A 27,827-nucleotide genomic window follows, 5' to 3' on the forward strand; every position below is an offset into this window, starting at 1 on the left:
TAAGTACTCAGTAAGTGATAAATACGAATAACATGTCATAAATAATAGGCATTACTACATTTTAAAAATAAAATTTACAGTCTTCAGACCTATTGGCGACACTTGCTTGTGTGTTGTGCATGCAGTGTAAAATGTGGGATGTAATCCCATCCCTGAAAAAGAGCCTTGTCTGCAGAGGCATGTTTCACGTTGGAAGTTTTAAAGTCAAAGCAGGGAAATCATTTTTCAACAGGCATGAACTGTAAAATCTGTAGTCCACCAACTTCAAACTTTGTTAATTATTTCTTAGGCTAGAATACTTGATTAGATTTTTGAAAGGTGACCATCTGACATTCCAGACTCCCACTTTTTTTTTTTAAATCCAGCATGAAGAGTTACAGGAGCTCCACTTAGGACTCTGATTGTACAACGCTTTCTTTTGTGTCAGCATCATGAATAATGCCCCTGTATTTCTTATCAAGAATATCCCTTCTTTTCAACTGGAGTTCTACGGTTTTTGGGGGTTTTTTCTTTTTAAAGATCAGGCACATCTAATCAACTAAGTATTGTTGGATGATCTGGAGAAATCAGTCACTAGGAGACAGGTTGACTTTTTCAGTTTCCATTGATGGTTTCCTAGAGACAGAAGCAGCATGTCAGATCATCTAGAGTGGCTTTTAAACTGCTCTCTGTCCTCAGGTCAGAGAGGGATGAAAATGGGAAGCCTAGCCAGGTGGGAACCCACTCTTGCTTCAAAGGCATACTTCCACATTTTTCTAATCTCTTCTCTGTGTTAACCTTCCTGTATTTAGCAAGAGTATCTGCAGCTCTTAAAACAGTTCTTAACCTGTCATTTAACTGATGCAAAAACTAAGCCTCGTAAGAAAAGTGAAATATCCAAGGTTGCATAGCAAGGTAAACAAAATTTCTGAGACAATCCTCTGTGCAAGCAACTGAAAAAAGAATATAAAATTAAAAGGCTGATTCCACATATTCAGTCCATAGTATTCAATTCAGTTAACTTCTCCTAAAAATCCCATCTGTCTAAAAACAAGAGCATGGCTGACAGGCAGTGTTACTTTCACAGTTGTCTCCATGGTGACACATTAAATTATAAAATACTACAATTTTTAAAAATAAACCTCAAACCAACAAGAGTTCTACTGAATATTTTCCCCAAGTGACTTCAGGAGTAGTTAAAAAAAAATATGACCTCTATTCTAGGGTTATGAGAGTCCTCCTGTTATCTTTTGCATTCTTCTATTTATGTGTGTGTGTTTATAGAATTTGCTCTTAATTAATTGCACCCACTTTTCTAGCTCATGCCTTCAAGTTGCCAGCTCTCCTTTTATTCTTTTAAGCTTTGTTATTTTCCTAACAATAACTAAGTTTATATACATATTATATATATATATATATATATATTTGAGAATTTAGTTAACTTCTGTCTTTTCACCGCTTTGATTCTTGTATATCTGAAATGCCGCCAATATCCTTATTGTATTGAGACAACCACAATCACCAGTTTTCCAAATAAAGCTGCACCAAGAAAAAAGCTCTCTGTTGGGAGCCATTCTTTATCCTGCATCCAGGGGTGTTGCCAGTCTCTGTGTTGTCTTTATCCATTGTGCTTAATTTTTTTGTGTGTTATGCAAAGTGAGTAAGGTCTTTTAAATTTAATTATTTCTAGTGCTTGGAATTAGATTTTTTTTAATGATACATTAAAAAAGATGTAAGTTTAGAAATCCTTATCTCTGTTAGCATCGGTCTTTATCTAAAGGCCAGTAGCATTTATCTATTTCCAGTTTACTTTAACCACTGATCCTAATCTAGTGGCAGCAGTCGACTTAATTAGCACGTTCTCTACTTTGTCTTCCAGATTTTTTATAAAGATATTAAACAAAATGGGACCCAATATCGATCCTTGTGGGACCCAACTGGAAACCTCTCCCCAACTAGACGGACTACCAATTACGATTTCTCTCTGTATACGGTTAGATAGCCAGTTTTTAATCCATTTATTTGTTATTTCTGTTGGAGCCAATTTGTTTAGCTGTTCCCTTTAAAATAATGTATGGTTTGTTTTGCAGATAACCTGTAGACTTGTGTCCACAGAGCCATGGGGATAAGTTAAATGTTTTCATGGGACCCTAATGGGGTTTTTTTCTGTTGGTTTTTTTTTTTTTTTTAATGTGGATGTGATGAGCACAAGCTTCAATGTTCCCCTCGGTCATTGTGCCAGAGAAAGAAACCAAGTGGATCATATTTTGAGACTCCTTTTCATTTATATTGAGAGGATAGAGTGTCATTAAATACTCTGGTATTTCTTAGTTTTCTTGTTGTGTATCTTTTGGTGAGTGGAATATGTGGAGACATATATATAGTCCTCCTGTAAGTTGGTTCAGAATTCAGAAACCTTTATTTTCTGTCCGAGATTATTAATTCATGTCTGAGAATGTTACGTTTGCATCAAGTCCTTGTTCCTTTATTGTGGTTTATATTTTACAAATAAGTATTATCTTGGCTGGCGCAAGGCTATTATAATGATAGGTAAGAGGCAATAATTGAGATTGTTTCTTGTCAACACTCTTGACTTAAATGAACGCCAAAGAAAGCCCACTGGGGGCGAAAACGTAACAGTGTAGTTTCTGAATCTTCATGTGTTTGCATTTTGTAATTGGCAAATTGTCATTCATAGTGCCCTCCAAAGTGGAGAATGAGGACGATGGTGATGAAGATGATGGTTGTCCCCATTCCACGTTATCATCCGCGACTTGCCTCTCATTTGTCTGTAGTTCTCTTTCTTGGTGAAGCAGTGAATGATGCTGAATGCTTGCGAATCTTTCCTATGAGGACTTGATGTCAGATGAGCTGCCGTTATTGTATCTTTAAGTATCACATTCTTATTTTTGTGGCTCTGACCCCAGATTCTTCAATTCCTCATTGTTAATGCCTTTGGGCTGAGAGATAGGTGTGGTTAACCTATTAAACTGCTAGCTTGTTTTGGTATTTTAAGTTGCTTTTTTAACTTTGTTACTTGTGTTATACATAGCCACAGAGTCTGATAAATGGTATTAGGTAGATTCCAGGAGAAGAGATGTTTGAAACTCTGTTACTCACTGTTGTAGTCTTGATCCCCTGAAACACCCAGCCCCTACTAAGTCTGTTTTCTCAGCCTGTTTCATTTGTGGGGTTGCTGCTGTTCTTGTTTTTAACTGAAATCTCTGTTGTTGAAATTGAAGTGGATGATCTGACTGGGCAGCGTTCTGGGTGGAAGAAGATATGTCTGACAGTTGGAGTTCGGGTTTATGATGAAAACGGTTGAACAATGTTGTGTTTTTCAAAACCAGAATGAAAGTATACTGCATGATTGGTCTATAACTGGGTAAAAGTTACATGAAAATTCAGGAAAATCCTCAGATGTTACTTGAAAGAAAATTTGCCTCTTTGGTGCTGTTTTCAGCTGCTGGCTTGAAAGAGTTCATGACACTTTCTGATGCCGTGATTTGGACTCTGATTTGTCAAGAACTCTTTCTCTCTATTTCATAAAACATTATGTTAAAAAAAAAAAGAATGATTTACATTGAAGTATGAATCTTAATGTCTTCTGCATTTATAATATTTTTGTTGAATATGTCTTTATTCTGTCTTTTGAATTCTCCTTTAAGTTCATAAGCAGAGTATGAATTAAGGACTAGTATTCAAAAGTTTGAATGATGAGCTATTAAATCTGTAACCTGTAAAAACATCAAAATTATGTTGACAACCCTCAGAGGCAGTAGAGTGCACTAGGAAGATGGTGGCTGTTAGAGTCAGAATGAACTGGGTTCACGTTCAAGTGTGGTTATTTATTAGCTGTGTAACATTACACGTGTTTAACCTTCATGTTCCTGAAATGAAAACTGAAACACTGATTTTTGCCTCATGGAGGTGCTGAGAGGATTAAATGAGAGAATTTGTTAAGGGCATTACCCAGGACCAGACAAAGAGCACTCAATACATAGTTGCTATTATTCTGGAGAAGGGAGCAGTGTGTATCTTTCTCAGGTTTTCTTGTTTTAGCTCTATTACTATTTTTCTGATTATAAAACTAATTTGTAATTGTTCTTTAAAGAAAATGTGCAAAAGGCAGTGAAAACCACCTGCACTCTAAACCCAGATATAGTCATTCTTCACATTGCCCTTTATTTACACTTAGTGACATATTTTTATATAAATAACTATGCTCTGCTATTGTATACACTGCTATTTTCAACGTACCTTTTTTGGTCTTTAAGTATCAGTCTTCATCATTTCTAACTACAAGACATTGTATTGAATGTGTGTACTATAATTTATATAATGAGGACCTCTTTTTAGATATTTGCAGGGTATCTAGGTGGGCTTCAATTATAAACAAGTCTGAAATAAGTGTCCCATGCTGACATGTTTGCACACCATGGATTCCTAATATATTTCTTAAAGTAAAATTTGCAAGTCCAAAAGCGTGCGCCTTTAAAATGGTGATACGTGTTGCCAGATTGTTCCTTGGAAAAGTTCTACTGTAGTTTCCATATCTATGAGAGTGTAGCTGTGTACACACACACATACACACACACACCCTACACACACACATCACCCACCCCTAAAATAATGAAGAAACAGAAAACTGATGTCTAACTGTTTTCCGTTGTGAAAAGTTTTACAGAAATAGAGACAGAAGAATCCAAAAACCCACGTGCAGTTTTTCTCTTCTCTGTCCAAAGCCACAGAGAATAAAATGGCAATAGAAAGACAAAAGACAAACAGTCAACACCCAACTTAAACTGAAGCTGTGCAGAGGGGCAGAGAGGCATGAGGAGGTTCAATGTTGGTACATGCAAAATCCAGGAGAATCTACCCAAGCTACATTTGAGCAAGTAGAAGAACCCTTATAGAAAGGTCTACATCAAAATGAAGCATCTAAACAAGCAGTGTAGCAGCTGTGCACAGAAACTACCAAATGACATTCTATCTCTGTCTCTCTCACTTAGTAGGAAAAGAGAGGAACTCAGCATGCAAAAGACAGATAATGACCCTTCACTGAAAAAAAAACAAGTCAGGATGTATTAAAATTTTTCATAACAAGTTTTTTTCTTGCTAGAAAGTGGAAAGAGATATGAAACAAAAGATCAAGGTAAACAAGAGACTATAAAAAGAAATATGATGGGAAAGAAATTTTCATAGACACTAATAACTGAATCTAAAATACTAAGGAAGAAAACCAGTATGGCAAAAAATAGAGTAACACAAAGTTCAGGCTGTTGAAAATCTCACTGAAGGCAAATAAAGAGATGTCGAGATGAAAGCCACTTAGAGAAAATATAATACAGGACAAGTATAGCAAATTACAAATGCAAAACCTTGATGTTAGTGAAGTATAGAATGGAAAAAAATGGAGTAGAAAAAATATTTAAATCTGTTATCAGTAATTCTAATAATGATAATAATCAATACTTGAGTGTCTTATATGTGGTTAGACACTCTATATACATGATTTCATGATATAGTCCTTATTATGACTGTATGTTGTAATCATTGTAATTTTACATATGATGAATGGAGACTCATAGAATGTAATTAATTTTCTTAAGATTGGACAGCTGAGAAAATATGACTGGAGGATACTCTCTTAACTACCCCTCTGTACATTATGTATACACATCTGTAATGAGATTAATCAGTAGGCCAGAGGATATCCTGGGTTCCAAGGTAAAAGTATGCAATACCATTGCCACCTTATTATTCTTCTTCTCAAATGACTAAACTTCCAGCCAGAAAAAGTGAATGAATGACAAGGAAGGAAAAAAATGCTAAGTCTCAAACATTTTTATAAGTCAATGGAAAAATGATACAGGGTTCTGAGGGGGAAAAATATAACCTAGGATATTATTGATATATACAGGCAAAAGAAAGATAATCTATCCTCAGTATGTGGAATCTAAGGGAACATAGCATCCATAAGTCTTATTCAAAAAATATATATATTATAGTTTGATGAAAAAATAAAATCCAGCTCCCAACAAAAGGTAGTCAAAGTAAGGAATTTTAAAATAGGAAAAGCCAGTATGCCAGCATTTAGAACTAGAGGTAGCTTGTAGAACTAAAATTATATAACCCTAGAAATTAAAGTTACAGAATAAAAGATAATTGAAACATTTTCAAAAACTAGATATTGAAGATAAGTAAAAAGAATAAATCAGAATAGGTATTGCTGATGAGGGAGAAAGTATTTGTTTCCTAATTCATAGCAGTGACTCAGTATTTACCTTTTATTTTGAGAGTTTATGAATCAAGAATTTGAAGATCAAGGATATGTTTAAAATTAATATAGATAACTTCTATGACTGTGTTTTTCAAAGGGTCTACCATAGACTGCCTACCTTAGGGTCACCTGGGATGCTTGGTTAGAAAGTAGATTCTACCTGAGATATAAATCAAAATCTTTAGTGGGAAAGCTGAGGAACTGACATTTTTATTTCGCAGATCTTTATGGTTTTACACTAAAGCATGAAAGTCTGAGGACCATTATGATAGAAGAATCAAAAACTGACACTTCATCTTATAAAAACTTTAGGTAATAAGACAGAAATAGAGAGAGATGAGAGCAGCATTATTTACAATAGCCAAGATATGAACGCAACCTCAGCGCCCATCAGTAGACAAATGGGTAAAGAAGATGTGGTGTATGTATGCAATGGAATATTACTCAGCCATGAAAAATGAAATACTGCCATTAGCGACAACATGGATGGACCTAGAGGGTGTTATACGAAGTGAAATAAGTCAGAGAAACACAAATACCACATGATCTCACTTGTGGAATCTCAAAACAAAACAAACAAATAAAACAATATGAAAATAGACCCATAGATGCAGAGAACAAATTGGTGGTTGCCAGAGGAAGAGGGGTGAGGGAGTGGGAAACACAGGTGAAGGTGAAGTGGATTAAGAGGTAGAAACTTTCAGTTACAGTCATGGGGATATAGACAGCATAAGGAACATAGTCAATGATACTGTATAACTTTGTTTGGGGACAGATGTTTACTAGACTTATCATGATTATTTCAAAATGTATACAGATGTCAAACCATTATGTAGCACACCTGAAACTAACATAATATTGTATGTCAACTATATTTCAATACAAAAAGATGTGGATAACGTAGGTGTAGCTAGACATCAGAATAAGGATAAGGACATGTAGAGCAGAAATTAAGGTGACAGAATTAAGACCAAGCTTGTCTTAACTGTTGTAACTAGAGCATATATCAATCCACCTATCAAAAGAATAAGATTCACAGATTAAATCAAGAACTAACCCAATAAAATGCTATTTATTAGAAATATGTCTAAAGTAAAGGTATGGGAAAATATTCTACATAAAGTCACAGGCAAAAACAAACGAGGTAAACAAACCCAAGGAAAATTGAAGATTGAATATTACTACTATATAAGAATGAATTGAAGTTAAAAAAATATTGACTGAGAAGTATTTTATTATTATAATCTAGAACAAAGACATAATCATTGGTCAGTATTTCATATATGATTCATCAAATTAAAATTGAAATAAAATCCAAATAAATTTAAATGATTGGAAATAAAAAAAGAAAATGACAGAAACATTACCTAAATAGTATATTTAATAAAGTTTATTAGTTGTGTAAACTCATTTTTATATGACTTATGTACAGTTCATGTAATTTTTATCATGTAGATATGATAAAAATTAATTTGAAGAACATTTGGAAAATAATAGCAACTTAAAATACTACAGGATTAATTCTAAGGGATGTGGTTAAAATAGTTAATAGTTAGAAAATTTTAGTCTCAAAGACATCTTTAGGAAGGAATTTTAAAAAGGAAATATAACGTACAGTTCAAGAAGTTAACAAAAGAGCAACAAAATATCTAAAAGGAGTAGAAGGAAGTCATTAAGATAAATTATAAGTTAACAAATTAGAACATCAAAACAAAGTATTTTATAAAAAAGTCAGTTCTTTTAAAAAAAATTAAGTAAAATAGGGAAATAATTGACCAAGGAAAAGATTATTAAAGAAGCAAAGAGGGAGCCAGTACGGATACACCAAAATAGAAATGTATTTAAATCATAACAATCACATAGAAAGATGAAATTAAAGGAAAACTATGCAACTATGTTAGAAAATGTAGTTAAAATACATGACATCCTTAGAAAATATAAGTTAGCAAACCTGCCCCTAGGAGACAGAGAAAACAAAAGTAGATTAATTACCAAAGATGAAACTAAGAAAATTGACAGAGAAATTAACTCCCACTCCAAAGGGTCCGCTGGCCTGGAAAGTTTCAACCATAAATGTTGTCAAATAGTAAAAAGCAGGTCCCTTCCATTGGTATTTAAACTTCAGGCAATCCCAGCAGGAAAAAGAGAAAAGTTCTAAATGATTTAGAAAGTAGTATAATGTAAATAATGTGCTAAAACCGTATCTGGAAAAAAAAAAAGTATATAAAGGAAACTGGATTCACGTCACTAATGAGTATCAGTGGAGGAAACAATAATCCTTAAATTACCTTGTCACACTTGAATCCAGAGAATAGTACAAGCAATTGCATACAACTATAACCACAAAGTGTCATTTCAAAATAAAATTGTGGATATTATTTACTATGTTAGTACGTTGACCAAGTGAAAAGTTTTACATCCCTTTAATAGATACCAAAAGGTTTTCAAGGGTATCTGTTGAATTCGGTGTTCATTCTCAGTTATAAATTTAAAATCCCTTAGGAAATTGGGAAGCGATGGCTGTTTCCCTGCTATGGTTTTCTCTCTAACCAAAGACTGTCTCGTACCTCTTGTCCAAGGGTGAGACAGCAAAGGCAGGAACAAGAAATCGATGCTCACCGTCACTGCAATTATTTAACTTCTTCAACATTATTAGCCCTTGAAATTACATGAGAGCAAGTAAGAAATGCTGGGAAAAAAAATTTCACTCTTAGCAAAAAAAAAAAAAAAAATTTGTCTTATCCAAAATCCGAGAGAATTAACTGGGCAAAACTTAAAAATCATAGAAGTTGGGGACGTTCCATAGCTTTTCTATGTGAATAGTGTATAGACAACAATAAAAAATATAACGAAAGGGAAGAAAAGTGCCCTTTTTACCAATAATAAGCATTTAATGAAAGAAAACTTTTTTTTAAAAAGAAAAACTTTTTTTTAAGAAAGATCACATTTTAAAGGAATTGGTTCTTCATAAAATATTCTGAGTTTAGTGTAATCTCATTGGTTGACCAACTGGCTTCATTTGGAGTTGGGGTGTTTTTTAGTGGTTTATTTTAGAAATTTGAAGCAGTAATTCTACGGTTTGTTTGAAAGAAAAAAAATATGTAGGGAGAAACAGAAAAATGAAAAATAGTAAGAAAAGAATAGCTCTACTGGAAGTTTGAATAAATCATAAAACCCCAGAGATTAATATTGTAGAGTGCTGCGTCAGTGCTCTTTAAATCTAAAGAGAGTAGAAGCTGACTTAGAAATACAATAAATTTAAGTTCTTAATAGAAGTATCATTCCATATCATGGGGAACATGTGAATTATTTAAAACAGCAGTGACCACCGGATGACCATTTGGGAATATTTACATGTAGTACCATGTATCTAACCCAATCCTTCTTCCGGATTAAATTCTAGAGGCATCAAGAATCTAATTTTTTTTTTAAGAGGAAAGGGCAGAAAACTCATGTATAACCATTTTAATAAACATGGATAAGGTAAGCAAGGCAGAAAATCTAGAATCCAGAAAAGGAGAATAATATATTTGACCTTGTAAAAGTGTTCATTGTTTATGTTTTTCTTTCCCTCTTACCATTCTTATCAGGCAAACCTTTCCTTTTAAAAAAGTGAACTTTAAAAAAAAAATATTCTTTCCAATTACATTTGTAAAGCACATGATTATTTTCACTTACATAAAAGTTAAAGATGTAAAAAGTGAAAACCATCTGAAACTCACAACAATATATTATAATAATTCTCATATATCTATTACATCTTTGTGTTTCTATATGCACAGATCCTTTTCCTCACTCTCCCTTCAGCAATATTGATTATTGATTGCTCTTTGTAATTTATTATGGGTATATCTCATTTTAACTTGTATTCCTCACATTTTGTAAACAACTGAGTAACTTTTCCTGTATTTATTTGCTATTCGAATTGGCTTCCCTGCAAATTGATTGTGGTTATTCTTACCCATTTTTCTAGAGTTCTAAGGATAAGACATAATTTTTACCATTTATCAGTATGTGTGCATTTCAGATATTTAGCCTAAGCTCTCATTCATGCCATAACAAGTTTTTATTTTTCTATGATCTACTTGTTTGTCCTTTTGTGATTTCTGGGTTTTCTAGAACGCATAAAAATTCCTATGGAATCTCTAGGTTGGGCAGATGGTCTTCTGAATTTTTCTGAAAGTTTTTTTCTTTTTATACTTAATTCATTGTTTCGTGTTTTTCTTTTAATCCATCCTGAATAATATATTAGTAGTAATACAAGATAATGGTCAGCTTTCTATTTTTCCCAGGCACAAAATCAACAGTGCAAGTGTCACTATATTATTTTGTTTTTTAAATCTGTTCTCCCCTTGGTTACATTTGGAGGACGGGATGGTAGGAATAATTCTCTTTTTTCACTTTATATCTTTCTGTAGTATTTGAACTGTTAACAATGAGTGTATGTTACTTTTGAAATTTAAGAACGTGCATATGTGTGTGTGTGTGTGTGTGTGTACATACTCCCATCTGATTTGCCGCTGTGATCCTATCATCCTTCTGTTACATTCTCACACACACTCACACACACACACACACACACCCCATCCCTTCCACACACACACACACAAACCACACACAGCACAATTCCTACTTTTCCCAATGCTTCATGTATTACTTAACCAGAATAAAGGTAATTACATGTAAATAGCACATGCTCATTTCTGATAATGACTGCTTATATTATATTCTAATAATAATTACTGTCGGAAAGGAAAAAAGGGAGGGAAGAAGAAAGAAAGGGAGAGAATGGTGTGAGCAGTAACTGCTGCCAAGCCCATGCTGTCCAGCTTTCTTGTCGATGTTGTCACCAGCGATTCAAGATTCCAATGACAGTTAGACAGAGACCTCTAATATTTTTACAAACCTTGGACGTACCTGTAGCAACACTGCTCAATTTCCTACAGATATGGTTCCTCATAAAAAAAAAAACAACTTAATTCTCTGAAGTTTCAGTGCTGATAGTTAAGCCCTATTTGTAATATCAGAAAAGTCAACCTGCCTTGTAAAATAAAAATCTTACCTTAAAAATCATTTGGTTCTAGAATGTTTACTGAGCATTCTGGCCTGAAATGTATGCGTTCCATAGCCTACTTTCAATTAAACCTATTATCATTTATTTCTACTACAATGACTTACTAATTTAAAATTTACAGACACTTGCACAGAGTATGTATCATGCTCAGGTTAAAAACCATTTTCTTTAACAACTTCCCATTTGAAAAAACTGTGGAAAATGTTTATAAAGAAAAATACTGTAAAATAATTTCCTGGCTTAGGAACAACTAAAAGTACTTTAGATCCAACTTTTATTCTAAAACTGACTCATCTGAAAAGATCTATTTCTTATATTAAATAAATGAGGACGTAAATTAAATAGTAAGCTGCAAAGTAAGTGGTAAATAACTAAGCAGGCCAGTCCATTAGATTATAATAATATTGTGCCCCAGTGTAGTATTTATACTTTTTCAGTCTTATGAGACCTCATTTAATTATCTCAAAAACCACCACAAGCATAGAGGGTAGACTGTAATCCCCATTTTATAGATGAGAAAATGTAGCAGACACCTAGGAAGTCATCAGGGAAAAAATTCCCCAGGACCAAAGCCCCGTGAATCTTCCCACCATGTTCTTTTCTGCTGCCCAGGTCAGTTTCTCTGGGAAGCCCTTCTGTTAACAGTGAACTTGGTCACCTCCTGTCCTGCAAGGAGGCGAAAACTTCCTATGACTCATTTCTCTTCAATTAGGCATTTTCCTAGAACAGGGGTCACAGGCGAGGAATTAAATTTTGAAAATATACTTATTCTGTCAGTATACACAGGTCACTATGTACACTAAATAAAACGTAACAAACAGCATAAAAAGTTCCTATGTGATACATTGTGGTTTTTCAAAGCATGCGTAATACTTTGTCTCTGGTTCGGATCCCCTTCTAGAACATGAAATACTACGCCACTCACATATGTTACATGTTGTTGTGTCAATACTGGGAATCTAACCCCCTTTGCAGTGAGTTATTAACAGTCTTTCAAGAGCAAAATGCACTAGTGTTCAATTTTAAGGCAAAGATTCACCTTTTAAAGTTCACCTGCAGTTCGTATGATACTTACGTATACTAGAACATTTCTTTTCTTTTTTCCTCTATAAATACCCATCAATAAATGGTGGTGTATTTTGCATTTGATAAAAATCTCAGATTCTAGGAAATATAGTTAATAATCTTAGTATCATGAATCCAGTTGTTACTGAGAAAGCTCTGGAAAGATTATGAACTGTTGAGAAATAGAAAGAAGACTATGTTCCAGGGGCATCTTTGGGAACCAAAGACTGGCATTTATTTTTTATTAACCATCTCTCTATTACTATTAAAGTATTTTGTAGAAAAACAAGTACAGTACCTCCAGCATCCCTGTGTTCCTAAAGAAGTTAGGAAATTTTATGGCCTCTGCTGAGAAGAGGTTTGCAGGATTGCTTGATCCTTGCTTAGCTTTGGCAAAGTGCACCTGGGGAGACATAGCCAAAGTGGACCCTGACACAGTTTCGTAAACTTCCTCAGCAAGAAACAAGCTGCTTCTTTGCCTCTCCATACTTCTGCTAGCTTCTGCTGCAGAAAATTTCTAGAAGCCGGACCAGCTTCAAGGACACCAGAGCTGGCTTCCCCCCCCGTGAGTCACAGGGTACGTGCTTCCTCCAGGGATGCAAGCATCTCTGAGTTGTAGAGGGCACGCCTGCTGGCCCCGGGCACCGCTCTGGGCGTGCACTGCAGTAACGAAGTCTCAGCAGTGAAGGCTTCCTCACAGAGCATTGCGTATATCCTCAGCCCGCAATCAGGGAGGTATTTGGTTCAGCAGTTTCAAATGTTTGGCCCCCTGACGCCAAAGACGTGGCTTTCCGCGACACTTTGCTCCCCTCATTGCAGGCAGCTGCAAGATAATGTTAAATTTCTCACAAGGAGCACCGATTTGGAAGGAACATCACAAACGTGATGCTCATTGAGCAGGTACTTAGTGACGTATTGCTCCCAGAGAGCAGCGTGATGGTGAAGAGCACAGGCAGACCCAGCTTAACCACCGTCACACTTGATTCTGGATTTTGGATTTTGGATTTGAGACAGTTCTGAGTTCAGGCCCCAGGTCCATCACTTATTAGCCGTGTGAGTGTGGGAAAGCTCCGTGAGCCTCAGTTTCCCCATTTATAAAATGGGGCTTACAGCTCTACCCTCAAAAGATGGTTTTAAGGATAACAGGAGGAAGGACACAGAAAGTGGTTGGCTGATGAGCAGCATTAGATAAGCAGTAACTCTGTTGTTGATGTCAACCATGGAAGGGGTCACCAGCGTAGAACTCTGACTTTTCCTGGCTCTTTAGATCTGTTTCTAAATTCAGAAGCACTGTCTCTCCCAGTCTGCTGTAGAAGTCCACTGCCCCTGTAATATTCTTCCAAATTGCACGAAATAATCAGAAGAAGTAGAACGTGGCACAGGTGATACACGCTACTCAGTTTCAGAGGAGGGAGATGTCCCCTTCAGGTGCCTGTTCGGGAGGAGCTTCACAGAGCGAAAGGTACACTGCATCCCCAGGAAAGGGAGCAAGGAGCTTCCCAGACAGGCTGTACACGACGATGGTAGAATAAGAGTAGTTGAACCCTTGAAAGAATATTAAGGGATCCTCTCATTTTATAAATGGCAAAGCTGATAACCAGAGAGGGGGAGTGACTAGTCCAAGGACACACAGCAATTAATTCTTGGGCATGACCTGCCCATTGTGCAGCACAGCCTTTCATTCCTTGATTTGACGACACATAATAGTTGGACCTGCTCCCTTTCTCAGCCTCTCACATCGTTCCAACAAAGCACTCTTGAGAAATGTTAGTAAACAGGAAACCGTTCTGGTCTATTGGAAAAGTTTTGGGTTTTTTTTTTTTTTTTCCTGCTCCTCTCCACTGTGTAACATTGAGCAGGGCACTCCCCTATCTGAACTACTAATATCTTTTCAAAGCTGACATTTACCGAGAGCTTACAAGTGCTCTGCTTGAATTATCCTTTACCATCCACTGTCCCATAGCAACACTTTATAGGGGGTCATCCAGAGACCACAATGTTGGGATCACTAATACGTTAAGAAATACAGATCCTCAGACCCACCCCTGGATTTAACTCAATCAGAATTTCTGTCAGCCTAAGAATTTAAATTTTAGCCAATTTCCCAAATGATTCCAATGCTCGTGAAAGTCTGAAGCTTGCTGATTTACGAATCCTCTAAAATTCTAGCAATAAAAGCTCAAGTCCAGAGAGAAGTAACATACTCAAGCCACACAGCTAGTAAGTGGCAAGTCTGGGATTTGAACCCACGTCTTTTTTTTTTTTTTTTTCTTGAGACTTTTCAATATTTGACTTGGAGTCTAGCTGAGATGTTATTCTTTAGCAAAGCATCCCAGATTGGCAGCTGGGTTTGATGTTCTTTCCTATTTTCCCAAACTCATAATTTTACTCATTTCTTAACTCAACCTTCAGCCTGTGTGTTGTGAAGTTCAGTCACTTTCATTGTTCAGCCACCATGGGCAGATCTGGGAGCTGACGGTCACTGGGAGTTAAAATGGAACAAAGGGATGTTTGACAAGGTGGTGTCGTATTAACAGCAGCTCCCTAGTGAGAGTTGTTTGGGAGGGTGGATGGTGCATTTGGCAAGTTCTCACTGGGACAGCTCACCATGTAATTGACTAAGTGCACAGAAGCCACAGATGTACCAGAGATTTCTGGCCAAGGTGGATTTCATGGTTCCTCACTGGCTCAGACTCCCCCTGAGGGTTTAGTCAGTACCTTGGTTGTGATTAATAGAACATTCTGAAAGGGGAGCTCAAAAAACATCACCAGTTAACTTCTGCACCCCTTTACTGTAGAGAGGATGGAAGATTTCATTTTGTATACTTGGAGAGCTACCCAAGATTCTCGAAATTTTTCTTTTCCTTTCTTTTCTTTTTGGAAAATTCTACAGTCATTGATATTTAGAACTTTAAGAGATCCAAGAGATGATCTAACCCAGTGCTTCTCAATCTTTAATGTGCATGAAAGCTACTTAAATATCTTGTTAAAGGGCAGATTCTTATTTGTTAAGTCTAGGGTGAGGCTTCAGATTCTTTATTTGTAACAAATTCCTGGTGATGTGAAAGCTGCTGGTCTCTGGACCACACTGAGTAGCAAGGATGGAACCTAGGGAAGGCAGATGAGTTACACGTTGAGTGCCACACTTGAACAGCTAGTGATTGCTGTCTTGAGAACTAGACTAAGGCTTCTGTGGCTGACGCTGGGGCCAGCTGGTCAACTCACTGTCCCTATCACAGGCTGAAGAACAGGAAACCTCACCTCAAAAGATTCTTTCTCCCCTTTTTAATCTTTTTCACTTAACACCCCTTTTACTTTTAGTTGCATTTTTACAGTGTTGTTTAGTTCCTGAGTTTTTGCTTGTTTTGTATTCCTTATTAAGGTGTAATTGACATAACATTGCATTAGTTTCATGTGTGCAACATAATGACTCGATATTTGTATGTATTGCAAAATGATCACTGCAATAAGTCTGGTTAACATCCATCACACATAGTTACTTTTTTATTGTAATGTCTCATTTTTATATGCAGAAACTGAAACACAGCAATGTTAGTGACTTGCTCAGGGTCATATAAACAGTTAATGGTAGAGCTGGGACTGACTTAAGCCAGAATGTAAACCTAGATTTCTCTCTCTGAGCTGCACCTTTTAATCACAGATTGCATGTGAAGCTATTTTAAAATATTTTCCCCCAGTTCCATCATTGGCAGACCCAGCCGCCTAGCTTAGTGTCTGAAAAGTTTTGCAACTTTGGGAAAAGAATTTCTCTGGGCCTTAGTTTTGTTATCCATGAGATGGAGAAGTCCTTGCCTGGTCTTTCAAATTTATTCTGATGTTGTGGAAAGCAATGAGAGAAAAGATACAAAAGCCATTTGGCAAAACAAAAGTGACTTAAATAAATTGAGGGCATTTTTTTTATTAAAATTGCTGTAGGATAATATTAAACTTTTCTGGTAGATTTATTAATTTTGGAAAAATAAATGTATTTCCATGCATTTACCATTGTCCTAGGCTGAATGTTCTTTGAAGTGATTAAAGATCAGTCCTTTGAATTTTATTAATGAGGCCTTTTGGATTTTCTGCCCACCTTTTATATATCTGGCTTGTGCAGAGTAAGAACAGAGGCATGGAGGAGGGAGGTGGGGGGAGAGCGCGCTCTAGCCAGCCAGCCAAAATCTTGTCAGTGATGCCTTCTTGTTCTGGGCTGCCAGGAGCAGCAAGGCTCCCTAATTCCTCATTCAGATCCAGAAGGGGAGATGACGATTTTATTTGTTTATTCCAAAAGCCCCCAACAAACCTTTCCTTTTTTTTCAGTTGGCTCAGTTGATTTAGGCCTTCCATCCCTAAACCAAACCCTGGCCAGAGGAGAGGAAACAGCAAGACTGGCTGAGAGCAGTCAGGCCCGCAGCTGGACAGGGGATCAGTCTCCACTCTTGTTGCAAAGGGGTGGGATGGATTCAGCTGTCACATCCACTGCAGGGAGCTAATGGGGAAAGATAAAAGTCAGCTTTACTTGCCTGTATAAATCAGTGAATTTATATCTGCCCCACCCCCCTTGCGGAATTTTTAAGTTGTAAGTGTCCTAGCAGTGGTTACGTTTTGTTACACACCTGATTGTGGGCCAGACATGGTGTTTGGCTCCTTAAATATCTTATCTCAATCTTTAAACAAACCTTTCTATGATGTAGAAACCTTTCTATGATGGTTCACTTTAAAGATGAGGTGATGAAACTTCATTTTAAAGACGAGGGAACTGAGGCTCAGCTGGGCTGCGGAACTTGCCCCAGGTCACGTAACTAAGCAATAAAGAAGCTAGAATTCAAAGCTGAGTGGAAAACTCCTCTCTTCAAGACTTAATTAAGCATATAGATGTTCTTATCTACACTGAGATTGAAAGTGCTGTGCACAGAGATGATCTTCGCAGTGTAATTTCCTATTATCACCATCATCATAATGAAGCTCTCTTTATAGACGCATTTAATTTGGGGAAAGAGGGACTTATTCCCCATAAATACATGAAGCCGGAAATAAAACTGGAAATTTAGTTCTTGCTGTTAGGTGCAAGCTCTTCCTTCCACAGTTTTTGCCGATCCTGTTGGCAAATAACAAATGGAGTATTTTGAGTTACCTCTCGCCTCTGCCCACCGTAAGGATAAAGAACCAAACAAGGGCCCCCAAATTATGCATTAGGAAGAAATGTTATTCGCAGTTTCTTTTCTCAGGCCTTTGAATAGTGAGGTCTCACCTTTACATTGTTTCCTGGGAGACTGAAACTGGAGGATTCATGCAGGAAGCTCCCTGCCAACACCCCGTAGCAAAGAGAAGCCTGTCTTCACTCATTCCTTTCGTCAAAAGTGATCAAACCCTTGCTGTGTGTCATCCTCCGTCACCACTGCCAAGGCCGTTTAAATTGTGAAAGGCTTACCGTCCTGCACTTCTCCCGATCGTGACATTGCTCAAGTTCAGTTCCTTCCCCTGCTTACTTCTATAATTAAAGTTACTATTCCGTGAGTTAATCAAATAGGGCACTGTTTTAGGTGCTTTATGTGAATTATCTCATTTAATCCTCACAACAGCCCAATAAGGCAGATACCCTTACACCTTTTGTTACACTTGAGAAAAACTGAAGCTCAGAAAGGTTATGTTGCCCAAGATGACAAAGCTCTGTGACCTTACCTTTCACCCCAGTCTGCTTTGAACCCAAGCAGCCAGGCTTCAGAGCCCGCTGACCCCTCAGCCCAAATAAAGGTGAATGCTGACAAGTTTACCCTGGGCGTTCCTGCAGCCTCAAGGTGAAGAGTTTAGATATTTGTGGCAGCTAATTTTAGAGTCTGACCTCTCATTTCACAAAGTGGCTCTTCCTAAAATGCAGTTAAGCCAAAGTTAGAAGGAACAGTCCAGAGAGAGAAGATAAGGTACTTCAAGTTGTTTGACTTGGTGCCTACTGACTAGGGTGTTGTGGAGACCTAGGGGCTCCCTCTGCTTTCCCACTTCCTTTCTCGGGCCTGAGAGGGCTGTGTTCCCTCTGGCCCCACCCAGGGCTGGGGGTGTAGGCCAGGGCTCCCCTCATTCTCCCTCTCTGTGCTCAGCCCCGACCTCTGACCTGTCCCTGCCCCTGCCCCCCGATCTTCCACTGCCCCTTCACCCTCACGGTGCACACTCAGATTTCCTAAATGTCCTCCCAAGACAATAGGGAATTGCACTCTCTCAAGGGAACACGTAATAGGTGCTGGTGTTCCATCCGTCTTAAGTGTGATGACTCTGAAATCAGACTGTCCGCGTTCATATCTCAAACCCTTGTTTTTTCATCGTGTCAATTTCAGCAAGCGACTTAGGCTTTTTCAGAGCCTCGGCTTGCTCCTCTATGAAGTGAGAGTTCATCAGAGTACCCAGCTCAAACGACTGCGGTGAGGGAAAGATGCCATGATCCATGCGGCGCACTTGTAAGTGTGCCCGAGGTGTAACATACAGGCCCACCTAGTGCCGACTGATGGTATTATCTGCTGATTCAACAGATACTTCTTGAGTCCCTACCAAACATGCTCCTTGCCCTCAGAGAGACCATATCTTAAAGGGAAGATGCACCTTAAACAAATACCTGTAGGAATAATATATAATTATCAATGCATTAAAGGCAATGAGGGAAGTGTCTGCATTGCTGTGAGAGCATACGTCAGAGGACCTGATGGATTGAGGTGAGATCAAGGAAGACTTCCTGAAGGAAGGGACATTTGAATGAGGTCTGAAAGAGGCAAGATGCGTACGAGTAAGGAAGGATAAACAGGGATCCTCCTAGTCCCAATTACCTGATGAAACAAATGTTAGAAATTCCTTGATCCTGTTCAAACAGCTGTATAGTATTCAGTATCAGTCGTGTTCAATTAAGAAACTGGTGCTCAGACATACTTTTGTTGTAATTAGATGTCTGCTGTTCATATAGACATTTGTTCTGTAATCGCACTGCTCTTAGCATTATTTATTTTGCCCTTATTGTATACAGTGGGCCCCTGCTTACAAGTACACACTTTATCATAGTTACGTCTTTTTAAATTACTGCTGTGCATTTTTTTAAGCACAGCTGCTAGGCCCAGAGCTAGTTACTAGTAAATATGTGTCGAAACTCCCACTCACAGGACTGAGTAATCAGTGTGGAGCCGTGTGCCCTCCCCAGCAGCCTGCCTCTGTTCAACAGGTTCATTTTAGTTAGCGCCGCCCTCATGCCCCCTGCCATCCAAGAATGAAATGAAACTCTAAATCCGCAGAAGCAAGGGTCCCTGGCTGTGTGCCCTGCACCTCTTTGGAGTTGAATGTGGTGCTTCTTTCTGTTACCGTTTGTTACATGTTCACGGGAATCCTGCCCGTATGGTCTGCATTAGGTCAGCTCTCTGTTCTTGGCCAAACTAAGTAAAAAAAAAAAAAACCACAGGAGGCAGCAGGAAGGTTCTGCGGAAGGAGATGCATTAAAACTTATAGATGCATTAAAACATTGGTCCCTTGTCTAAGGAGGACCGAAACCGAACTTTGACTTCTTTGCCTCCTAGCTGAAAGCTAAAAACAGATTGTAAGCTCCCTCTGACCCAGACCTAAGGTGGCGGGAGGTCTGGTACCTGCAGACCTCTCCTCAGTTAGCTCATGGGACAAGGCTGCGGTCAGTTTTCAAAACCCAGAGCCAAGAGGAAGCTGTGAGTCTCCCGATGACCTGGGATGATTGGATCACAACCTTTAAGTCAATCGTGACCTGCCATTAAGTCTTGAAATTTGACCTGATCAACCACTACATTTATTACTCACTCCCCTGGGTTTTGGAAGATTATGAAGAAGAGGGGTGTGTGACGGGAAAAGCCATGCCTTTTTGCTCTTAGCGATGTGCACAGGCATCACTCTTGGCACTCTGTGTAAATCCCAGGGGAAAATGTAGCTCCTCTTCTGCTGAAGTTTACCCTTAATTCCCCTCCCTCTACCCCTACCCCTGTGCACCGTCACCATTTGACTGGAATGTCTCCAGCCTTGCAGAAAGAAACCAAAACAAATGTCCTCAATGGTGTTATTTTCAAATGGATTGGAGAATTGTGAGTTCCTAGTTACACGGTGTGTATAAAAATCTCTAGCGAGTCATCACCCATATACTTGGAGTTGAGATGAACCAGCTAATGAAAAGATTAGGTCAGCCGTCTCTCTCCAGCTTGAGACTTGAGTCAATAATTCAGATGAAAATTGAACCAGAACAAACCTTTACCTCTCAAGATATAAGCTCCCGGGTGCCAAACGTCTTTTTTGAGTTACCGGGATTCAGTACACAGATTCTCGCATCTACCTCTGAAATGTGTCAGAATTGGTCTTTGGGCCTAGGTAGGCTCCTTGTAAAACCTGGCTCCATTCCACACATCCTGAGGATGTGTAATAATTTAAAGTGAGTCCTTCCTTCGGAGGAAAGAAATGTCCATTAAAATTATAGATTATTAATGTAGTTTCCTTTACTCTTTCCTCCTTCCAGGGATTTCAATATGATCTCAATTTTTTTTTTCCCCAACTTTAGCTGAAAGTAGTGGCTTGTACTTGATTCAATTAAGAAGCAGAACCAAAACAAATTTTACCAACCTTCTGAAAGTATTCAATTCATCATATATTTTATTAATTGTGCTTTATTACGTTTCAGTATATAGCAGTTCAAACTGTCCTCTTCTTTCCCCCCAAATTTAGCATTCATCCTCCTATCTCAACCCAAATATTATTTTAAAAATCGGTCATCTGTGATTCACATATCATTCTCAACGAATTCCACACAAATCAACACATAAATAGAAAGTAGTAATTGTTCAAGAGAAATGAGTTCGATTCTGTGAGAGTAAGAGGCAAGGAAGAGATTAAGGCCCCAAAATTAGGACAGCTCCTTAAATTCAAGCACAGAAATCCTGCAGGAATTGGCGCAGCAAGGCCTCCCACGGTTAGAAGGACAAATCCCAGCCCTGGATCAGGATCACAGTTTGCGAGGGAGCTCCCACACTCAGGCTTTCTGGCTCGGTGCATTTTCCGTATTCATTATTCCTAGGTTATGCCATACATTTTTTTTTTAAAGTAGTTAAATCAGTTGGTAATTATAGATGAAATAGAACTGAAAGGCAGACTTTCAAATTAAATTTGAAAGGAATTGGATGCATCAGCCTGTGGACTGAACCCTTAGGTGTGATTTAGACCACCAAAATGCTGTTTAAATTTTTGAATGTAAATGTCCTTCAGGCAGGCCTGTCTTTTCTTTTTTCTTTTTTCTTTTTTTTTTTTTTTTTTTTTTTTTGCAGCAGGGAGGTAATTAGTTTTGTTTATTTATATGGAGGTACTGGGGATTGAACCCAGGACCTCGTGCATGCTAGACATGTGCTCTACCACTGAGCTACACCCTCCCTGCCAGGCCTGTGTTTTTTAGTTTGATTCGCTACAGGGCCAGCCTCTTCGTCGTCTCCATGACTGCCTGCTTCATGCTTTCATATGATTTCCTGAGCCAGACTTGAATGTATGATCCTGGACTTGGTCTTACCCTCTCGGTAATTCAATTTAGCAAGTTTTATTTTGAATATTCTTTACCAACCGTGGTGTACAGTAGGGGCCGGACATGGTAGTAGGGACGTGTGCACAACAGGACACAGGCCGCACCCACGTGTTTGCCAGCCTGAGGGAGACGAAGGTTCAGTGGGATGGCAGCAAGAGGGTTGACCCTGGTGGAAGGAGTTAGCAAAGACTTCCCTAAGTCCACCTAAATTTTCTAGGAGAAAAACACCGAGGCCCAGAGTGAGCCAGGACTAGATCTGGCTCTCGTTTCTGAAGTCAGCGTTCTTTCTATTCTGCTTGTGTCAGATGGGACAGGGACCCACAGGTGAGGGACCAAAAAGAGCCAGAGCTTCAGACCACTGCACAGCCCACGCTTGTTGAACGTCTGCATCCAGCTGGTCGTGTGTTAGTCAACGCTGTTATTAAAGCCGTATCCTCTGGGGCCCTTTGGAGAGAGGATTTGTACCCTTCCCCTTCTGCTCCTGAGATCTGCCTCTTACGTCCTCTGCGAGCTTCACTATCACGTGAAACAAGAACATAAACCCTCTGCAAGCTCGCTTGATTTATCCATGCGTCCAGGTGGATTTTTTTAATACACATTTTTATTGAAGTAGAGTCAGTTTACAATGCTGTGTCAATTTCTAGTGTACAGCACAGTGCTTCAGTCATACACAAACATACATATATTTGTTTTCATATTTTTTCACCATAGGTTACTACAAAATGTTGAGTATAGTTTCCTGTGCTCTACAGTATAAACTTGTTGTTTATCTATTTTTTATATATATTAGTATCTGCAAATCTTGACATGATACTATGTATAGAAAACCTTGAAGGCTCCACACAGAGGCTATTAGAGCTGATAAAACAAACTCGGCAAGGTGCAGGATAAACATCCAGATATCAGTGGCTTTTCTTTACACTAACAATGAAATAGCAGAAAAGGAATGTAAAGAAACAGTCCCTTTTAAAGTTGCATCCAAAAAATAAAACGAAATACTTAGGAATAAATGTGATAAATTGGATTTTTTGGTAGTTGCCTGAGGCAGCATCTTGTGATGACCATAGAGTCAAGTCACACAGGGGACCCAGCCATAAAGCACAAATGCATCCAAATGATCCCTTAACACAGAATCCATTTACCAAGGAAACCTTGAGATGTGCGCTCACGTGGTCTCCTCATGAGCATGTAGAAACTGAAAATCAAGACGACAACTCAGTTGTTCATATCCTAAAGCCACTTCATAAGTGTTTTACCCCAGAGTGAAAATATTTAGTAGACGTATACACGGTTTGAGTCTGCAAACGTAGATTTAAATGATTGTTTTGCCATTTAACCGCCCGTGAACTTCTGGATTTGGGTGGGAAGGGCTGTTTACAACGTGCTGATAGTGCCCACTCCTCATAACAAGGTGGTGAGATTTCAGACACTTACAGTAGCTTCATAGAAGCAAAACAGGCAGGGTAAAAACAATCTCAGCCCTTTTATTTTTCTACTGGCTTTTATTAAAGATGACCATCCTTCTGCAGCTACCTGGTATTTCAGCAGGATTCTCTTATTATTTATATTCCAGTTCTAAACTCCGCTCTGGTTACTATTTCTCCATTCAGTTTGGCAGAGGGATTCCAAAAGTCAAAGATTTTGACCTTCTCTTGCCCTCCTAGAACCCCCATGTGACACTCTAGTTGGGTAAACTTTCTTTCACCTCTTAGAATGCTGAGTGCGTGCTAGGTAAGTTCAGAGTGTTTTTCCCTTTGGAAAGAGCGCTCTGGATAGTCCCGGGTGGTTAACAGTTCATTGCCTTAGCATTTAAAGGTACTCAGGTCACAGTGTCAATTCATGGAAGACAAAACAAGGTCTCCTACCCACACACCAGTCATAGGAGTTGAAAATTGCAGAGTTAGGATTTCTTGGACTTTTTGCAATTTCTCGCTCCTGTTTTGATGGTTATGAGTGGTGAACTGGGATTTAAAATAGCCCCATTGCTCCTTTTCAAGATGAGCATGTGATGGTCACTGAGGGGTGCAATTTGTTTCTCTATAAAAGACAATCAGACAAGGACATGTCTCTAGAACATACACTTAGCACTGAAAAGGGTCCAGGACAGGAAGCCACAAACCTGAAGCCAGTCCTGGAATTAGTTATTTGTCTTAAAAAGAAGGTCCACTCTTCATTGTGTCATGTTTAATCTTTCAAACAAAATGGAACTGGGTTAACCAAATGTGTTTCTCTTCTTTTGGGAAAAAATGTTGGGTGGGGAATGGGAAGAAGGGAGATAAGACCTCTTAATCCACATGTTTGACACGAGTTTGCCATTGTGAGAACAGTCAGTGCATGGGGCAGTCTGGAAGAAGGTCCCAGAGAAGTCCATCCCCCTGCCTAACAGAACAGCCACACCAGCGTTGCGAAAACTGCCCTCGTTCACAGAGGATCATTCATAGGAGGCTCCGAAGTGCTGGTGCGAATAAATCAGTCTGTCTCCCCAAATTTCAGCATTTCATTCTCGGTTGATAATAATCACAATAATTCTAGGCAAAGCATAATTTCAATAGTAGATTGTTGAATGGAGAATAGGAGACATTTCTATTGGCATTAGCCAATAGGGCCTGTCCAAAAACCCTTGTTATCAAAAATGGGTACTTGTGAGTTCAAAGTCGACTCTGGAAAGCAAGTAGTGTAGACCTTTGGACTAAATCAAGGCCTATAGCAAGCTCCTAGCAAAGACAATTCATCTCCAGCAAATGACAATTTATTCATTAATCTCTCTCTTTCATCAATCTCCCTTCATTTATTTTTGGTTTCCTTCTCTCTCTTGTTTTAATGACCATCAATAACATTCTCGTGGCTGTTTAAATTGGTGAAAATGCCAAGACAAAAAGGTTGATCGGAATATCGTTACGCTTTCCAGAGCAGTAGAGATTGCTACGTGGTCTTTCAGATGAGTTAAAGAGGAACTGTGTCCCGTTCACGTCCTAACCAAAGAAGACACGGTTTAGTGGTTTCTCCTGTGTCCCCACGACTCAGATGATGAGAAAGGCAATTAGAAAGGACATTTGGGCATGTCTGGAAAGCTTGGGGTGGAGACACAATTGTAAAGGTTAGCTAAATTCGTGTGACAGTGTCTGTTCCTTCCACTTCCTGGAATCTCATCAGCTAGGGACAGCCTGGTACGGAGAAGGCATTCCGAGTCAGGACTTAGAATTGGAGAAAGTGTCCTGATGGCCAATTGCGCGGTTTCATCATAGGAGCAAGACGAAGTACTACTTGTTAACTGCTATCCCTAATTCTCAATGTTCTCATTGTTAAAATGAGAGTATTAATAGTAACAATGACTTCCTTATACATTATTGTCAAGATTAAACATTACAACTGTATAAGGGCTTTACCCAGTGCCTGCCTCCAGTACCTAATGAATGGGCGTCACGGGTGTTCTCTGGCCGTGAACGCTGCTTCTCAGCTGGGTGGTGCGGACTGTGATTAGAGCTTCAGCTTTCTCAGTGTTTCTCGAGGCCTCGGCTGCTGTTTTATGTAGTCCTAGCCCAGCAGACCAGTCGTTCTCCAAATGTGGGTCTCAGCCCAGCAGCCCAGCATCACTTGGGAACTCGTTAGAAATGCAGATTATCGAGCCTCGTCCCAGACCTCCTGACTCAGGAATTCTGGAAGTCGGGCGCAGAGATCTGTGTTTTAATAAGGCTTCCAGGGAATTCTGGTGCATATTAAAGTTTGGGAGCCACTAAAATTATCATGCCTCCCGTATATATATTATACCTGCCTACTGTTACTCCACCCACCAAACCACCATCTGAGTCAAGCTTCCTTGGCTGGTTTTAGGAGATTCTGGAGGCCATGTGGAATATTATTGCATTGAGATAATCATCAACAGACAGGAATGACTGTACAATTTTATTACTTATTAGTAGTAAGAATTTAATTAACTCATGTCATTTTTTCTGAACTTCAGTTTCCTGTCCTTGTAAAAATGGAAATACAGCCTCTTCTGCAATAATGCAGTAGGTACATCCCTCAAAAAAAAAAAAAAAAAAAAGAACCTCGCATCCAAAATTACCATCCCCCAAAAAAAATTTCAAAGGAGAAAATAAGGAAAGATAATTGCTGTTCAATTCCACATTCATAATTAAAAAGTTATTTTTCTTTAATTTAAACAACAAAAGTGATTAAAAATAAACTCTACAGATAGTTTACTATTATAAGCTAAACATAATAAAGTGAGATTTTTCCCTTTTATCATTTGAAATATGTATAAAAGAGCCTGTTGAAACACATATAGAAAGCCTTTACCCTTGACCCTTGCTCCCAACACAGTTCACATCCTTTGACGGGAAAAGAGTAGGAAAGAGGACAAGGGGAAAACAGGAAAGTGTAGCCGGTTGACCAGCCAGCCATGAACCTAGGAGCTGTTAGGTGCTTTTGGTCCCAGCCAGAAGGATTGAAACCCAACACTGTTCTGCATATTGAAGATTGTATGTCTCTTAACAGATTTCCCTACTTTCAATCTGAGTTGCGAAAACTTCTTACTATAGGTGGAACATCTCTAATTTCTTTCCTGCCCTGCCTATGTTATAGGGTTGTTGAGATAGGTAAATGAGATGAATTATATCTCAGTTAAGATTCTTGGAGTCTCAAGTAATAGAAAATTCAACTCATGCTTAAGCAAAAAGAGAGAGAGAGAGATGTATTCTCTTGCTTAACATCAGCAAGTCAGGCATGTCTAGATACCGACACGGTGTCATCAGGTCATGGAGTCTCCATTTCTCCCAAGGGTGGCTCTTTTTCCAGTTAGAATCTGCTCTTGCAGTGGAAGCATCTTAAACGATTCAGTAGATTCAGGGCGACATACTTCTAAGTACAAATCCAGTGGAAGAGTTTGAGAGTCTTTCCTCTGGTGTGCCCATCTGAAGGCTCACTGGTCATGTGCCCATCACTGAAACCACCACCATGTCAGGATTGCTCTGATTGGCTCCCAGCGACTCCAGCAGCACAGAAACTGAGTGGGGAAGTGGTGGTTCCTTAAATAGAATTGTTGCTAGTGGGGCTGATGAACATTGAAGCCACCGACGTTCACTCTGTTTGCTTGAAAGTGTTGGCGTTAACAGGACTTTACATTAGCTCTCATCTTTAGTGAGGTGTTTAAGTCCAGAAACTCTCCTCTACCCGTCATTAGGGAGAATTTTGCAGGCCTACCATCCACAGAGAGGGTCTTCCTTTGTAAGCTGTAGAGTGCTACGGGGGCTCGGGGCCACGGCTCCGCCTTAGCACGGCCCAGTGAGAGACCTGACTCTAGTTCCTGCTCTGCCACCTCTTCACTGTGTGGCTTGCGCTAAGTCTCTTCATCTTTCTGTGCCTATTTCCTGAGTGTGCGATCACTGGGTATCCCCAGAACTACAGGGAAACTGAAAGGTCAGTACGTAGAATGCTTAGTCCTGGCTGCTAGTTACTACTGACTGAGATCCCGTCCGTGGGATCAAAACAGGGTGTCTGTCATGTGCGTAGTCCAGCGCACCATGGAAAATGCAGTTTCCAGATCTCAGGCACCTGAGCCTGCTGCTCCAGCAAGAGACCTGCATAAATAAAGGTGGAAGCCTTGGAGCAGGGCAGGAGATTCAAGAAGCAGTCCCACGCGGTTCCAGTCTGCAGAATGGTGTCGCCAAATCGAATGTACCTCGTTGACAACTCGCAAAAAATTTAAGTGAGGCGCTAAGTGTCACCAAATTAATTTCATACCATCGGCATTTATTTCTGGAGCATCTGCTGTGTACCAGGCACCATGCCAAGTGCTTGAGGATCCAAAAATAAGACAAACCTTGTGCAGAAAACCAGTCCTTCAGGGAAGGACTAGATGGGGTCCTTGGAGCAGGATC

General features: G+C 39.0%; 1 protein-coding gene across 1 annotated transcript in view; it reads left to right on the forward strand.

The window, feature by feature from the left end:
• The window catches only part of GABRB2 (gamma-aminobutyric acid type A receptor subunit beta2), a 206,778-nt gene that overhangs the window by 170,594 nt on the left and 8,357 nt on the right, over window positions 1-27,827 (forward strand). Inside the window, 1 exon segment of the mRNA XM_032465143.1 lies at window positions 1,859-1,972. Within this exon segment, the coding sequence (XP_032321034.1) occupies window positions 1,859-1,972 (114 nt within the window).

This window comes from Camelus ferus, chromosome 22 (genome assembly GCF_009834535.1).
Source record: "Camelus ferus isolate YT-003-E chromosome 22, BCGSAC_Cfer_1.0, whole genome shotgun sequence".
Classification (NCBI taxonomy): Eukaryota; Metazoa; Chordata; class Mammalia; order Artiodactyla; family Camelidae; genus Camelus; species Camelus ferus.